Below are 15,999 nucleotides of genomic sequence, written 5' to 3'. Positions count from 1 at the left end.
GATGGTGTGATGCAATGGAATTTGTGAATTTGAGGATTTGAGTTTGTTTACCAGTTCACAATTTATACAGAGCTTTTATGTAACTGATTTTTTTCTTTGTCTTTTTCTAGTTTTTTTGTTTGTTTTTGTTCCTTTCCTTTCTTTTCCTTCATCCTTCCTGTCTTTTCATGGTTTTGGTCCCGCCCTGCTTGCCTAAGAGTTATTGTATTTCTCTTTTTACAGATGAGAAAACTGAGGTTTAAAGAACTTCAGTGGTTTTTTTTTTTATGGTAACATGGCTAGTAAATGGCAAGCCATGCTCAAGCCTTCTGATACCAAAAGCTGAGACTTTGTACCATGTCACTTGACTTTCCAGTATTTTTTTGACTTGCAAACAATTTAAACTGTAATGTCTTAAATATTCCAGATCCCCCTTAAGAAATAATTTAGAATATTTAGAAATGTTTTTGATTAGGTATTTGATTACATGAAAATAGATTTTTAGATATACTGTCTAGTAATAATTACAAAAAGACAAATGTGGACTTTTCCCATTTAATAGGTAATACACTGTTTAATTGTATAAGGAAAAGTATAATGTATCAATAGAAATTTAAAAATTATATACCATACATACAGTACTTTAAAAGATATGGATCTGGTGGAAAGGATAATGAGACATATTTTAATTAGTGGTTATTAATATGGCTGTCTAGTATGGGTAAAAAATAAGCAATGTATGGTTAAGCATGGAAACAGTTTGCAGCTGTGTCATGTTGGAGTGTGCAGCTGAGTAAGAAAAGTGACTGTATCTAAGTGAAGGGCACATTAATTTAGTCTCTGCTGAGCACCTCACATGCTCACTGCTAATTGTTTCAGAGGCTTTTGACATGTTATATTTTCAAGGGAGGACTCTCAAGAATTTGTTTTATTTTTTTGAAAAGCAGAAATGGCAAGAGACCCTGTTAGGACCGCTTAACCATAGGCGTAAACCTCGGCTGGAGACCGTAGACTGGTAGGGCGCCTCCATCTAGTGGTAGCACGTGTGAATTGCAGGAGCAGCCGGCCTGCTGCCACCGCAGTTCACCGAGAAGTAAAGGTGAGGTGACAGCAAGCCTCAGGCCCCTTCAAAGGATGCAGATGCACTTTTATTTTCCTTTAGTTTCTTCTGGAGAGGAAAGGACTTTTTGTCTCATATTACAGTGTTTATTGTCTAAATTCTACATATTCTTAAATGGTATTGGATGCCTTTTCTGAAGCATTTAGTGCAGCTTGCATTTTTCTTTCTTTCTAAATTAGAATCCCAGATTAAATGCCTGCTCTTATATCTCTGTTCTAGGCACTTTAGAAAGATTGAAAAATCAGTGTTTTCCATAACTTTCATTTTTATTCTCTCTAGTCTCTCATGTGGCAAAATACAAGAACGTGTATAAGGAGGGGCCTCCAGACATGGGGTATGGCCCAGATTGACAGAGGGAAGCCAGGGATAGTTGAGGAAGTTGGGGTTCCATGTGGGGTGAAGCAGGAGGCTGTGGTCAAGGTGAGAAGGCATGTAAAGTAATGGTGACCCGTGCCTGCTCCCCAAGCCTCGAGCCCCCAGGGGCATCCAGCTGGTTCATGATTCTGGACCTTCATAGAGCTAGTCTCTGCCTAGACTGCCCTGTTTCCTTCATCTAGCAGATACCCACTTTATTTTTTCAAAATTTAACTCAGACACCCCCCGGGATGCCTCTAATTGTCATCCGGTTTGGATGGCCTCCCATAGCACACTGTAAGTGCCTCCGTCATAGCCCTGTCACACTGCGCCCTCACTCAGAGCTTGCCCACAGTTTCTCAACTCAGCTGTGCCAAAAACTCAGCTCCTTTCCTTCTCAAGGGTGGAGCCGGGGCAGCCTCAGTCCTAGACTGGTGGTGAGCAACCCTCTGTGTGTATCCTAGTACCGTGAATATTATTGTCTAAGAGTGTAAAAGCTGGGAAGTGCTTCTCTAGTCAGTGGTGCATTTGACCCTCTCTCCAGCGAGACTTCCTTGAAAGCAGGCTACGTTGGAAACTAAACTTCTTCCCAGGCTCCAGCTGACTGTTCTCAGTCCTCTTGCATCGCTGGCCGGGATTGTTGCTCTTTTCTGCTCATTTCTCCTTCCTTGAGCAATCCCTAAACACGGGAGTGCTCCAGGGCTCAGCCTGTGGGCCTCTTCCTTGTCTGTCCTCACTCCCTAGGTTAGTGCTTCTCAAACTTGAGTGCGCCTTCTCGTCACCTGGGGATCTTGTTAAGGGTCAGATTGTGATTAAGGTCAGTCCGTACTTGAGGTTCCCCATTTCTGGTGAGTTCTCAGGTAGTGCTGGTGCTGCTGGCACAGAAGCACAACTACAGGAACAGGGCCTGGGACAGGCTTAAGTCATCTTATCCAGTCTCACGACTTTAATACCATCTAATGTTCTGACAAGTCCCAGCTATTTTATCTCCAGTGTGGATCTCTCCCCCAGACTCCAGACTTCCATTTCCAGTTGACCACCTGAGTGCTCCATTTGGATATCTAAAGAAATCTCAAACTTATATTTTAAAAACTGAACTGATTGCCATCATTCATGGACACCTCCCTGACTCTCCTCTGTTTCCATAAGTGGCAGCTGTTTTTCTTGCTGCTCCAACCAGAACCGCTGAATCATCTTGACTCCTCTCTTTTTCTCATACCTCACATACAATCCATCTGTTCTACCTTCACAGCGTTTTCAGGATTGACCACTTCTCACTTTCTACACTGCTTCCCCTCTGGGTTGAATTGGTGTCTTGGTTGTCTGGATTTTTGGAGCAGCCTAACCAGTCTCTCTGCTTCTACCCTGGACTTCCTCCAGTCCAGAGTAAATCCGTTAAACCTGTCAGATTTCTTATTCTACTGTTCAAACCCTCCAGTGACTTTCCTCGTCACTCAGTAAAACCCAGAGCCCTTGCGGTGGTGTGCAAGGCTCCCCACCAGTGGCTGTAACCTGGGGGCTGCCAGGACCCCAACCCGGCCAGTTAAATCACAATCTCTGGGAAATGGAGTCCAAACTTCAGTTTGTTTTTGAAGAAAGCTCCTCGGGTGCTTCCGACACGCAGCCTACAGGCTCTGGCGTTCTCCTTCTGTGAGCTTATCCTGCAACTTGCTCATTCCTGTTTCGGTTCAGCTGCTTGGTCTTCCTGCTGTTCCTCAAACACGGCAAGCATGCATGGAAGACAATCCTGCAAGAAACACTGCTGGAAACAGGAAGCGGCAGTGAGAGCAAGCTACTCTGCCATCATACTGATGATTTTTAATTGAATTTTAAAAAACACATATAATGTTGAAAAAAGCAGCTTTGAAATGTGTGCTTTTTTGTCTTGATTTGAAAGCAGTGTGCTATTTTGCAGTTTCATATGCAACAGTCTATACTTAGCCATTGTTTTACAAAAGATCCAGTTATTAGACTTTCTTCAGTTTTTTTTTTTTAGAAAAAAAAGTATGTGGTACCGTCTCACTCCTCTTATCACCTGCAGAGGTTGTACGTCATTAACACCTCCAGCATTTGTTTGCTACCAGGTTAATGCCAACAAAGCTGAATACAGTTATCATTGATTTGAAATTGTCTTGCTTTGTACTGAAGATTCTATATGTGCTAGTTTATATTTTTAAAGGCTTTTTTTTTTAATTAAAAAGAAAAGTAATATGGGAACAAGCTAAAAATCCAAGAGCCTCTTTTATGGACAAATAGTGAGAAGCAAGTCTCCTTCCTGCCCGGGTGTCCAGCACTTACTATTACCTGCTGATATTATGTCATGTAGTAGTCCTTAAGCATTCTTTTTTTAAATTTAGACATTTTTGCCTATTTAATTTTAAGAATTGTTAGCATAATGAAATAAGTGAAAAGGCATACTATAATTTTTTAAACATCTTTTAACAAATACTCGTGATAAAATTAAATTGTAAAAATTATTGATATTGCAGGTACTCTCTAAATCAGAATAGAACAGTGCACAGAACATTTTCCTGGGCAGACCATTCCTGCTGCTTTGGAGCTCCAGGAAGCTCTATCCCCTGTGAATTGAAATTCCTCTGGCTGATTCCATCCTCTCAGGGTGTGCTCCAGGCTTTCTCTACTCTAGTTCCTGCTGCCTTGCCTCTGGTGTGTGCCACCCACAGTCAGCTTTTCCTTCAAGTCTCACCCATCTCTCTCTGAGACCTGCTCTCTGAGTCATTCTGCCTCTCCCTTCCTTGACTTAAGTTACCAGATTTCCCGGTCATTGGCTTTTCATGTGTAGGAACTTACCTACCCCATGAGCTTCCACATTCAACAGATGTTTGCTGCAGAACTTTCCTGTCATTTTTTATTGGCCTGAATGGATAAGAGAATGGGTTTTGGTGTCAGATCCTGATTCACATTCCAACTCTGCTGCTAATTAGTTGTGTGACTGAACAAGTTGCTTAACTTCTCTGGACCCTTCCTCATAAAATGGGGCCCACAGTAGCATTTTCATCATTGAGTTGCTATGCAGGTTAATGAGATTGTTTATGTGTAGAGCATAGTATAGTGGAAGCAATCCAAGTGAGTATCAGCAGATAAATGGGTAAACAAAATGTGGTATGTCCATACGATGGAGTATTATTCAGCCTTAAAAAAGAATGAAAGACACAAAAGGACAAATACTGTATGATTCTACTTATATGAAATGTCTAGATGAGGCAAATTCATTGAGACAGACAGTAGAGTAGAGGTTACCAGGGGCTGGGGGGAGGGAAGAGTGGGAGGGAAGCAAGGGGGGAGGGGGAGCTACTGCTTTAATGGTTACAGTGTTTCTGTCTGGGGCTATTAAATAGTTTTTGAAATAAGTAGTGGTGATGGCCACACAACCTTGTAACTAATTAATGAATCGCATACTTAAGAATAGTTACAATGGAAAATTATGTTATTTATATTTTACCGTAGTTGAATAAACCATACCAGAAACCATTGAATTGTATACTTTAAATGGGTAAATCATATGGTATGTGAATTATATCTCAGTAAAGCTGCTTAAAACTTGGCGTAGTGCCTGGCATATAGTAAGTTCCTAATAATAAAGGTAGTTGTAGTGGTGATTGTCAATGTTTAGTTAGCATTTCAGTGTGATTCCAGTTACGTTAGAGCAGTATTTAACGGCTGCAATAGAAATGTTCATTTCAGCTTTGTCTCTAATGGGTTCTCATCAGTTTTCTCACATCTCATTTCTGTGCCTCAGAGTTATTGATCTAGGAGTCATGACTCCCTGCGATAAGATACTGAAAGCTGCCCTTGATCACAAAGCAGGTACTGTGCAACTGTACTTGGGGCGTCTCACTACATGTCATTTCCCAAGTGTCTGTCTGTCTGTCCCTGAAGAGTGATGCCCCGGCCCATGTGGGACCTGTGGGACATTCAGACAGTCAGGGGCCAGCTCCTGCATGGGGTTGCTGTTGTTGCCATTTTGTAATGGGGGTTGAGAGAGGGAATGGGGACGGGCTTCTTGTAGGAGAACACTTGTGTTAGATTTTTTCCTCCTGTGTGTAGTCATTTTTGTTTCTGTGACATGTTTAATTCTGAGAAATCATGAGCTGAAGCATGGCTTCCTAAAACTGGCAAGCATGTTATTGTAACTTTAAGTTGTACATGTTACTCACCACCAAAAGCAAATTGAAATCCCCCAGATGGAAAATATCTTAGAATTAGAAATTGGACATTTGTGTTAGGTCTTGGGGTCTTTATACTTTTCCACTTTTTCTCGCATCCTCCTTGTTGTCCTTTTTTTCTTTTTTGAAAAAATAGACATAATTGGCCTGTCAGGACTCATCACTCCTTCCCTGGATGAAATGATTTTTGTTGCCAAGGAAATGGAGAGGTTAGCTATAAAAATTCCATTGTTAATTGGAGGAGCAACCACTTCAAGGTAAGTTATACTGATGAGCTCTGTGCTCACTTTAAATTCTCTTAAATGCCAGTGTTTTAAACAGTGATAAAGCCTGTTTTGTTATGTTTTTTCCCCCTTATGCTCAGTGCATTGGCTCCTTATTACATAAACACGTGAACTTTCTGGTTTTCATCTGGGCAAGAACCAGAAAACTTTTGGACTGCACACTGTAGGAAGCTGCTCTGTGGTCCCCTACCCCTTGACTTTGCTTTGGATTCCTTTCACTTTTGATGATCTTTTCCTTCATCTTCTCACCTCCCATTCAGCTCCTGAGAATTCAGACGAACTCTTACCTCTCTCGAGATCAAACCGAGTGGAGAAGCTGTGGTTTTTGGTACAAAGACTGCTTGAACTTTTTCTCACTCTCTGTCTTGAAGTGGGTGTCTGATTGAGTAATTACCAGTTCCCTTGAAGGAACTCCAACCTTGGAATAGTTTAGAGACAGGAAGCCCGTGGAGCTAGAATGAATTCACCCATGTAATCACTCCCAAATCAAGAAATAGAACATTAATGGCACTCTAGGAACCTCACTGGGTTCTCCACCCAGTTGTCCTTTCCAACAAAAGTAGCCAGTTGTATCTTCCATCACCATAGGTTAGTTCTGCCTGCATGTCAGCTTCGTGTGAAAGGAGTCATACTGTGTGCATTCTGTGTCTGGCTGCTTTTGCTCAACATCGTGTCTATGAGGCTTGACCTTGTTGTTACAATACTTTATTCTTTGGTTTTGGGGTTTTTTCGGGGGAGGGTTTTCTTTTCATTTCAAGATAGTATTCCATTGTATTACGTACTGTGAATGACTTATGTATCCCTTGCTACCATAGTGGACATTTGGGTTTTTCCAGTTTGGGGCTATTGCAAACAATGCTGCTGTGAACATTTTTGCCTGCCTGTGTGTGCGTATTTCTGCTCAGAAGCAGAATTGCTGGATCATGGGATATGCCTGTGATCATCTTCATTAGCTCTTGCCAGGTAGTTTTCCAAAGTGGTTGTAGCAGTTTATACTTTCGCCAGCAACTGAGACTTCCAAAGTAACTCCACATCTTTTTAATTTTATCCATTCTAGTAGATATGTGATAATATCTTGATACGGTTTTCGTTTGCATTTCTCTGCTGTTTAATGATGCCTGAGCATCTTTTCATTTGTATACTGACCTTTTAGATAGGCTTTTTAGATCTTTCTTCAAAATTGGGTATTCTGCCTATTCTTGTTGATTTGTACACATTCTTTAGTTTATATTGGATAAGGCCCTTTATCAGGAATGTATATTGCAAATAGATACTTCCAATCTCGCTTCCCCTTGGCTGTCTTAGTGGTGTCTTTGGATAACAAAAGTTCTTGATTTTTATGAAGTCTGATTTATCAATTTATTTCTGGTTAATGCCTTTTTCATCCAAATAAGAAAACCATGTACTCCTAGGAGAGCCAGCTTTGCTAGAAAGCACTCGGGAGTTGACTGTCTCAGAAGCCCTTCTTCGAGCCCTTATGATTATCTCTTATGGACTTGTGCAAGGCTCAGCAGTGGCCCACTTCTTTCCTTTGCTAACTGTATTTGAACAGATGATAGCACAAGTCTTCCAAGTTTTTATGTGAACAGATCTCTCAGGGGATATAGGTTCATGGCTTTTCCAGACATCGGTGGCCTGCAGTAGTATGGACAGAGTTAGAACCGAACTCCCAAGACACTAGAAATGAGGGTTAAGGCTGTGTAGTGGATACATCCTTGGAGAGGTTGACAGGTTTATACAGATTTGCTGTCAAATATGGGTGGAGATATGCTTAGAGTGTCCCTTTTTAACCTGTAGCTCATAAGAGAAGAGAAAACAATATTCTATTTGTAATGTATATGGTCTTGGTATCACAGCTAGAAACTAGAAATGACTTTAGTGGAAATGTGGCTCTGTTAGCTGAAAAACCTCTCAAGTTATGGCAGTAAGCTTTCATTTTTGAGCTGATTTACAGCCAATTAGCTGCAAAATGTCTTTTTTAGTTATATTTTGTATAACTTGGAGAATTCAACAAGAAGTTATATTGCTCAAAGGTAGAGTTAATTTTCTGGGTGTTTTTTTTTTTTTTTTTTTTTTTTTTGTGGCGGCTGGCCAGCACGGACATCCAGTATTCTGTTTTTGTTTTTTTTTTTAATTGCTAAAATGTAAGATACTGAATTACAAAAGTGATTTTATTTTCTTCTTTGCATTGACCACAGGGAAGCTTAGAGTTTAGGCCTGTTATTGGATTTTATGGAATGAATTTTATGTGCTAATCTTGCTTCTGATTCCATCTTAATTTTTCCATCTTTATTTTCCCTTTCTCTCATTTTTCTTGTGAAATTTTAAGCATTAGTCATGCTACACTTATGCAAAAGACCTGAAATTAATTCTGTAACAGGGTATGATATGAAATAAATGCTTAGAACCTATTCTCATTCAAAGAATTTAAAAAGATCTTCTGAGGTTAGCACCATCATGCCCCATTGGCAAGTATGAAGGTGACAAATCCTAACTGTCTATGAGTGACTTAGCAGAGACTATTTGAGATTCAGCCTCAGCATCTAGCTCTTTACTCTTAGTATGTAGGGAGAGGAGGAGACACTTCGATGTTTTGCATCTTTTCAGACTTTGGAAAGAAGTCTTTCAGCTGGAGAAGTTTGCATAAATGGAAGCTTAGAAGAAAGAAAGTGGAGTCAATGTCAAATTCTTTTACAAGGAAACCAGAAGCCCCCTCAGTGGCAGAGGAAGCTCAAATTTCCTGCCTCTGATCACCTCGCTTTTTATGTCAGTTTTTATGGTGAAAATTAGCACATTGCTTTTGTTTATTTTTTTAATAGTGTAATTCATTAATTTCTTCTCAGTGCCCTAGTCCTAAAGATCATCAAAGAGAGAACTGGTCAGAATTGACTGAGAACCCTCAAACGCTTAATAAATATTGTGTTGATTTTGAAATTTTAAATTATACTGGTTCTCTTTAAGAGAAAGGTCATCTACGTGTCATCAGACTTAAAATAATGCTTCCTTGCAGAATATGTATTTCATGCAGAATGTATATTGAGGAATATTCATGTGCTCAAGGAGCTGACCACCTGAAGAAGAGCCCGCAAGCTTAGTCTGAGCTGTGTTGTTTCGAAACTGGGGGCAGCTTCTTCTTTATAACTTTTCCTCCTGTTTAAAAGTCCTCCCCCTCACAGAGTACCCAAGATATCTTCAAATCTTTGGTTCCTGATCACACACTAGGCACAAAACAGGTCAGGAGACAGTGGAGTTCATTTGGCTGCTGCAGGGCCGTGGCCTGGCTCCCTGTTGCCCTGTACCCCAGCCTCCCTGTCCAAAAGATGTCACTTGCTGGAATGTCCATCTTACAGTTCAGTTCATGTGGCTTGAAGCTTTAGTCCTTGCTTCGTGTTTACAAATGCAGCTCCTCTTGGAAAGAGGACATGGATGAAGTGTCATTGGTCTCGTCTGCCTCGTTATGGATGAGTTTTTAGAGCCTTCCCCAAGAAGCCTATTAAAAACACACTCACACATATTTTACCCATTTAATATTCTCTTGGTTTTTAAAAGTTACCTCAGTAACGCACACTCACTAGAACATCAAACAATTCAGGGGCATGTAAAGCAAAATCGAGTCCCTTCTCACCTTCAGTCCCACCCTGCCCCTGTATAACCAGTGTCGACACTTTGATGTGTAACCCTGTGTTTTTTCTAAATCCTATATATACAAGCTTAGATATCAGATTGGTGGTTGGGGCAGGCGGAGGGTGGTGGCGTTTGTTTTTAAAAATGGAGTTGCATTGAACACAGTGCTCTGCTGCTTTGTTTTCTTCTCATATAATGACACATCCTCCTGAAATAGCATTGCAAACAAAAGTGCACTTCAGTTGAGGGGAAGGAATATGAAGGCACCCGATGTGGGGCAGGGAGGTGGGGAGTGCTGCCTGACTCGCCGGCGCTGCTGCTGGCTGCCCGTCTGATCCACATTGTGGCCGGTCCACGCCGCTCTCTGTCTTCAGGCCCTGGGTGAGCTGCAGTAAGGGAGGCATGTACAATGTCACTTCTCACTTTAATTTGTTATGTTCTGTCGTGGAATAGTGGATATATACTGGGTGTTTATAGCAGACAGCCCATGCTATCACCATAAACATCCAGTAATCAGAGGGCAATTTGTTTTGCACTTTAGTTAATTAGGTAATTTTGAGGATTAAAGGGTATTTCGTCCTAGAACTGTCATTTTCAAGTTTGGCAATAGTGATTTGCGTCCGAGCCAATCTCAGTATAAAATATTTCTGTTGCTTTTGACTCTCTATGTTGAATTTTGAGTCCAGGGTTCTTTACTACAAGTACAGGTGGGATTGAGGCTGAGGAGTGTTGGTGTCTCTCACGAATAGGGGAGTCACAGCTAGACAGCCATGTCCTGTGTCGTCTACCTGGCTCCTGCTTCCTCGGAGGCCCTGGCTGGTATCCCAGCTCATCTGGAGGAAGGAACTCAGTTTGACCTTGATGACAGCTAAGTGCGGTTGACTGGACTGGTTTCCTTCCTCTGTTCAGACAGGCTGCTCATGAGCACCAGCTTGGCAGAGAGCAGAGGACAAGGTCTTTTTTGCTTTGTCTCAGACTTCCTCACAGCCTGGGCCTATCAGTTCATTTCACCTTGGTTTCCACATCTTAGAGTGGGGAAAAAGTCATTCTTATTTTACAAGGGTTATGTGAAGTTCAGTATTCGTAAGGAAGAACTCTGAAATCTTTCCCTGGAAAGCACCATGGAAGCACGTCATCTCTGATGGCTCTGAACAGAGTTGGGTAGGGACTGTAGGCTCTGATGGATATGTTTTTCTTCCTGACCCCTCTTTTCAGAACCCACACGGCAGTTAAAATAGCTCCAAGATACAGTGCGCCTGTAATCCATGTCCTGGATGCATCCAAGAGTGTGGTGGTGGTAAGTGTGGGCTTACATTTTATTTCAGCTGTGTTGTAAAGAGAGAACAGAGAGAGCGTGGAGAGTTAAGGGCACCACTCAAGATCTATTTATTTTTGTTCATTTCTACTAAAGAAATATAAAAGAGCACCCCATAACCTATAAAGGCTTATGGGGTGCTGCAGCTGCTGTGTCTGCCTTGCTGGAAGGAGGTCCAGGTGAGCATGTCCTGTCCTTTCAAAGGCCATGACAGAACCGAGCAGCTGGCAGAGAGAGGCACCAAGATAGCTCTGACCTGGACACCAACCCAGCCATTTACAAATGTGAATGGACACTTACTTGATGTCTGCCAGAGTTCAAAGGAATGTAGGATTAAAAACTGCTTTTTTCCTGATAGAAAAACACTTTGCTTGAGATGGGCCAGTTAACTCTACCCAAAGACAGAAAAACACTCACTAGATATTCAAAACCCAGAATAATAGATTCTGTTTCTCAGTAAACATAATAAATAACTTGCCCAAGTGTCTTTCCCTGTTTTTCTTCTTCAGGGAAGCCTAATATCCTATCCTGTTATAGGTTTCATTGTTTTTGCTGAATAATAGGATATAACAGCTGGGGGGCATCAGAGAGACCCTGTGGTCCAGTGGTTTCCAAGCTGGGTTAACTGCAGAACCCTTGTCTGTAAGTGACATCTTACCTGGAAACAGCGTGGTACAGAGAAGAGTCAAGCAGCCTCTTCCATCCTTCATCCCACTCCTAGTATTCGTGGAAAGAGCACAGTTTGGAAACCACAATGAATGGAGTTTTAAAAAGTAGTATATATAACAACGGAATAGTATTCAGCCTTAAAAAAAACCAGGAAATTCTGTCATTTGCAACATGGATTAGTGTAGAGGACATTATGTTAAGTGAAATAAGCCAGGCACAGAGAGACAAATACCGTATGCTCTCACTCATGCGGAATCTAAAAAGGTCACAGGCATGGAAGTAGAGAGTGAGAAGTGTGGTGACTAGAGGCTGGGGGTGGGAGTAGAGGTGGGAAGGGAGATGCTGGTCGGTGCGTGCAAAGTTACAGCTGGACAGGAGGAGCAAGTTCTGGTGTGCTGTTGCACGATGGGGTGACTGTAGGGAATACTGTGTATCTCACAATAGTTAAAAAGAGGACTATAAATGTTCTCACCACAAAGAAATGGTAAATATTTGAGGAGGTAGATGTGGTGATTACTCTGATCAGATCATTCCACAATGTATACATGTATTGAAACATCACTTTGTACCCCATAAGTATATACCATTATTATCTGTCAATTAAAAAATTAAAAATAACAAAAGAAAAAGAAAACTACAGATCCAGTCCAGTCTTCACATTTTGTAGGCAAAGAAAGTTACTGAGGGGGCCTGGTGATCTGGGAGACTTCCAGTGACATTGTGCAGCCTGGACTAGGGTAACAACATTTCCTGAGCCATTTTCCAAAGGAATTCTTTCAGATCTGTGAATTTATTTACATGAGAGTTATACAGTAATTGCTAACATTATTGAACGTTTATGGTGTGCCAGGTGCTGAGCTAAGTGTTTGACATGGATTATTGTATTTAATCCTCAGAATAACCTTATGAGGTAGATACTTTTATTATCCCCATTTTAGAGATCAGGAAACAGGAATAAAGAGGTCAGTAACTCTCCTGAGGCTACACATCCATCAAGTGGCAAGTGTAGGATTTGAATGTAGGTGGCCTTTATGTTAAATTAAACTTGTTTCCATTAGTATATAACGATTCTCTTTTATTAAAAAGGATAAAATTAAATCAGGCTGGGATTATAAAATTGCAGTTTTTTGTTTGCCATTGAGATAGACTAATGTGCAAATAAACTATATTTCTGCAACTCAATTTTAGAACAATTTTTGTATTTTATTTTCGGATAGTGCTTTGTGGCAACTTATATCAGGTCCATGGCTGCATGGCCAGTGGGACCTCTTTTTAGTGCTTGTTGCTGTTTTTAAACGCTGAAGAATGACCCTGAATGTTTTCCGTTTGGAGACCAGGTGTTGAGCCTACTTAAGTGCACAGTGCTAATGTGTCCTCTGCAGGTGGGGGAAAGCCTCAGTCCCTTGATGCCATGTTTTTGGAGGACAGGCTGCTTTACTGCTGGAGGAGTTAGAGCTGTGTGGACCCAGGTGGCAGCCAGGCAGAGAGTGGGGGCTGGTGCTCTGTACAGTGTGGTGCAGCCAGGCAGCCGGCAGTGGATAGCTCTTCTCATTTACGAAGAAATGCCACTTTTTGAAATTACGCAAACGAAAGTCAGATGATGAATAACTTGGTTAACTGGTAGTGACAGTTTTCAGGAGCCAGTGGGTATAATTTGTTTATGCTGATTGTTTGTTCTGGGTCTTTTGATCTAACTGAAATGAGCATGAAACAAGATCATGCTTTAGCACCTGTCTCTTGCATTTGAAATATTCTAGAAAGATGTAGCAAGTACTTAATGGATACAGATTTAGACTTGAGGATTTTCCTTGCTTTCTTTCCTTTCTTCTTTTATGATAAACAAGGTGCTGATATTTAATTCTTTTTAAATTATAAAATACTTTTCCAATTTATTTTTTTTCATTGTGTGGCTACTGCCATGAAAAATAAAAAAAATAAATAAATGAAGGAAAATAGTGATATTTCTCAGTGGTTGGTGTGAAGACACCCATGAGAGATTTTGCCTTTTTGATCACTTAGGTTAGCCCATTGGCCGTGAGCTCGTTTCATCAAGCAAGTCAGACTGGGTGGGACAGGGTCTGTTCTGGCTCTGGGAACAGGGGACTGTATGGGGGTGTGGACAGTGCTGGCAACCTGTGGGGGTGTGTTCTATTCACCCAGCAGTACGTGGGTCAGGGTTTGTAAATTCTCTGGATGTTAAGGATGTGGGGTTGTACTTTCTCAAAGTGTGTAATCTAGCAGAATGCAGCATTGGTTACATTCACTGTGGGGAGTTCAGGAGTAAGCACTCCCTTCCTATTTTCATTTAGCTCTAATAGGTTTCCCGAATGAGGACTCCACTGAGGTTAGCTTAAGTAAACCTGGGAAGTACTCTGTGATGCCAGCACCATTTGGGAGCCTACTTTTAGCCCTGCCACAACGGCCTTTTCTGATTATATTCCTTAGTAAAAAGATTTGGTTTTGTACTAACTCATAGGTGATTGGATTGTTATTAGAGATACTTAGAAAGCTGGTAGGCACCAGCCTAACTTCCTCAATTTAAGATGAAGATATTGGATGTCCCTGTCTTTCTGTGTGTTAGAAAATCCCACTGGAGAATGCGGGGATGGGGCAGTGATGTGGTTTTGAACTGATGCTATAGCAGCTATTTCTCCTTTCTTTGATGGTAGCTGTTCTTCTATCAGCTTGATAATCATAGTCACAAATAATATTTAGCTGATCTTAGTTTTATAATTTAATGAGTAGCATCACATTTTCTCAGATTATTGGTTTCCTTCACATTTTAACAGAAGCTCATGGTTGACTGTGAAGATTAGCCTCATTCCTTCAGCAAATATTTAGTGAAGATGTACCTTGTTCATGCCAGGCCCTGAGTTAGGCATCAGGGGCAAAAAATGGTTAATGTGTGATCTCAGCATTCAGAGGGCTTGTCCTCTAGTAAGGCAGGTGGATACATAAACAGACACTAAAAGCCTGTGGTTAACTCCAGAGATAGAGAGATGAGCAGTATCTTTGAAACACTGAACACTGGGTACCTAAACCAGTGTGTCAGGGTACCCAAGACCACCCTCAGGTGCACTGACTCACTAGAAGGACTCACAGAACTCAGAAATACTGCTCTGCTCACAATCACGGTGTATTGCTGTGAAAGGACGCATTAAAATCAGCAAAGGCAAAAGGCACGTAGGATGGAATCCAGGAGAGACCAAGCACAAGCTTCTAGGTGTCATCTCCTTGTGGAGGCACAGGGATAGTGCTTGATTCTTCCACTAATGAAGTGTGGTAGCACCTACAGAACAGTGCCAGCCAGGAAGCTCACCTAAGCCTCAGTGTCCTGGGCTTTTATTGGGGGTCCATCATATAGGCCTGAATACCCATGTGTCTGGCCTTAGTTGCTCAGTCTTCAGCCCCTCCAAAAGTCAGACAAGTAAAGCGGGAGCCAACGTCAGATTGTTAGCACATGCTGTCTGGGTGGCCCAAGGTTCCAGGTATGCAATGAGATGACGATGACATTCTTATCAGGCAGGATATACTGAGGGCTTGGAGCTTATTTATCTCCCAGTCTTTTCTTTGACCTGAACAGCTTTTGAACGTACCAGCCCACTGAGGTAAGCCTCTGCTGCACACAGGCTGGAATGAGCATGTGGGTGAAGGGAGAGAAAAGGAATCGGGGAAGGCTTTTCCTGAAGGCAGTGTCTCCAGAGCTGACCGTTACTGCACAGCTTTTATCTTTTGCTGCTCTATGGTTACCAAACTGTATCTTGAATTTTCAGTGTTCTCAGCTATTAGATGAAAATCTAAAGGACGAATATTTTGAGGAAATCATGGAAGAATATGAAGATATTAGACAGGACCATTATGAGTCTCTCAAGGTAAATGACAAAAACAAGTCTGTGGGCAATAAGATTACCCTGCAGTTTTTAATGTGACTTTTTATGTTTTTACTGTTTTGAGGAAGGCAAAGACTTAGGATCATTTTACAAGAGTCCTATTTTCTTGTTCAAATTGGAGTTTTTCAATGTCTGAGTTCCCAATACTTTTTAGTTATATTAAAATGAATATTATTTTTCAGCCAAACATGTATTGGGTACCCAGTGGGTGTCAGCTGCTGTGCTAGATACCAGAGCTATGAGAATGAATAGAACATGAGCTCATAGCCATCAGGGAATCAGGAGCTGAAACTGTACTGAAGTGACTCCCACAGATCCCTGCTCTTAAGGAAACAAGGGGAGGAAATGGAGACATTAGACAGGACAGTTCCAGGCCTGTCTCCCTGATTGCCCAGCACTGACTACAGAAGCGATGTTTGGGAAACTGTCCCTCTAGACGAGCTTTAGGTGATCCATCGTGAATAGGCATAACAACTCTTTATAAGTCACTGGGATACTTTTTCCTGGTTATCTGCTTTCTGGGCTTTTGGTGGAGGGGGGCATTTTGGGAGTTTCCTGGCCAAGTGAAATGAGATAA

At 41.5% G+C, this 15,999-nt stretch overlaps 1 protein-coding gene across 4 annotated transcripts in view; it reads left to right on the top strand.

The window, feature by feature from the left end:
* The window catches only part of MTR (5-methyltetrahydrofolate-homocysteine methyltransferase), a 95,880-nt gene that overhangs the window by 68,404 nt on the left and 11,477 nt on the right, over positions 1-15,999 (top strand). For all 4 annotated transcript variants that reach the window (XM_063082704.1, XM_063082706.1, XM_063082705.1 and 1 more), the window contains 4 exons: positions 5,214-5,281; positions 5,777-5,897; positions 10,764-10,845; positions 15,306-15,404. In XM_063082704.1, the coding sequence (XP_062938774.1) occupies positions 5,214-5,281; positions 5,777-5,897; positions 10,764-10,845; positions 15,306-15,404 (370 nt within the window). The remainder of the gene's footprint in view (positions 1-5,213; positions 5,282-5,776; positions 5,898-10,763; positions 10,846-15,305; positions 15,405-15,999) is intronic.

The sequence above is a fragment of the Cynocephalus volans genome, chromosome 18, assembly GCF_027409185.1.
Source record: "Cynocephalus volans isolate mCynVol1 chromosome 18, mCynVol1.pri, whole genome shotgun sequence".
Classification (NCBI taxonomy): domain Eukaryota; kingdom Metazoa; phylum Chordata; class Mammalia; order Dermoptera; family Cynocephalidae; genus Cynocephalus; species Cynocephalus volans.
Note: the sequence above shows the minus strand (reverse complement) of the source record. Positions and strands in the feature narration are given on the sequence as shown.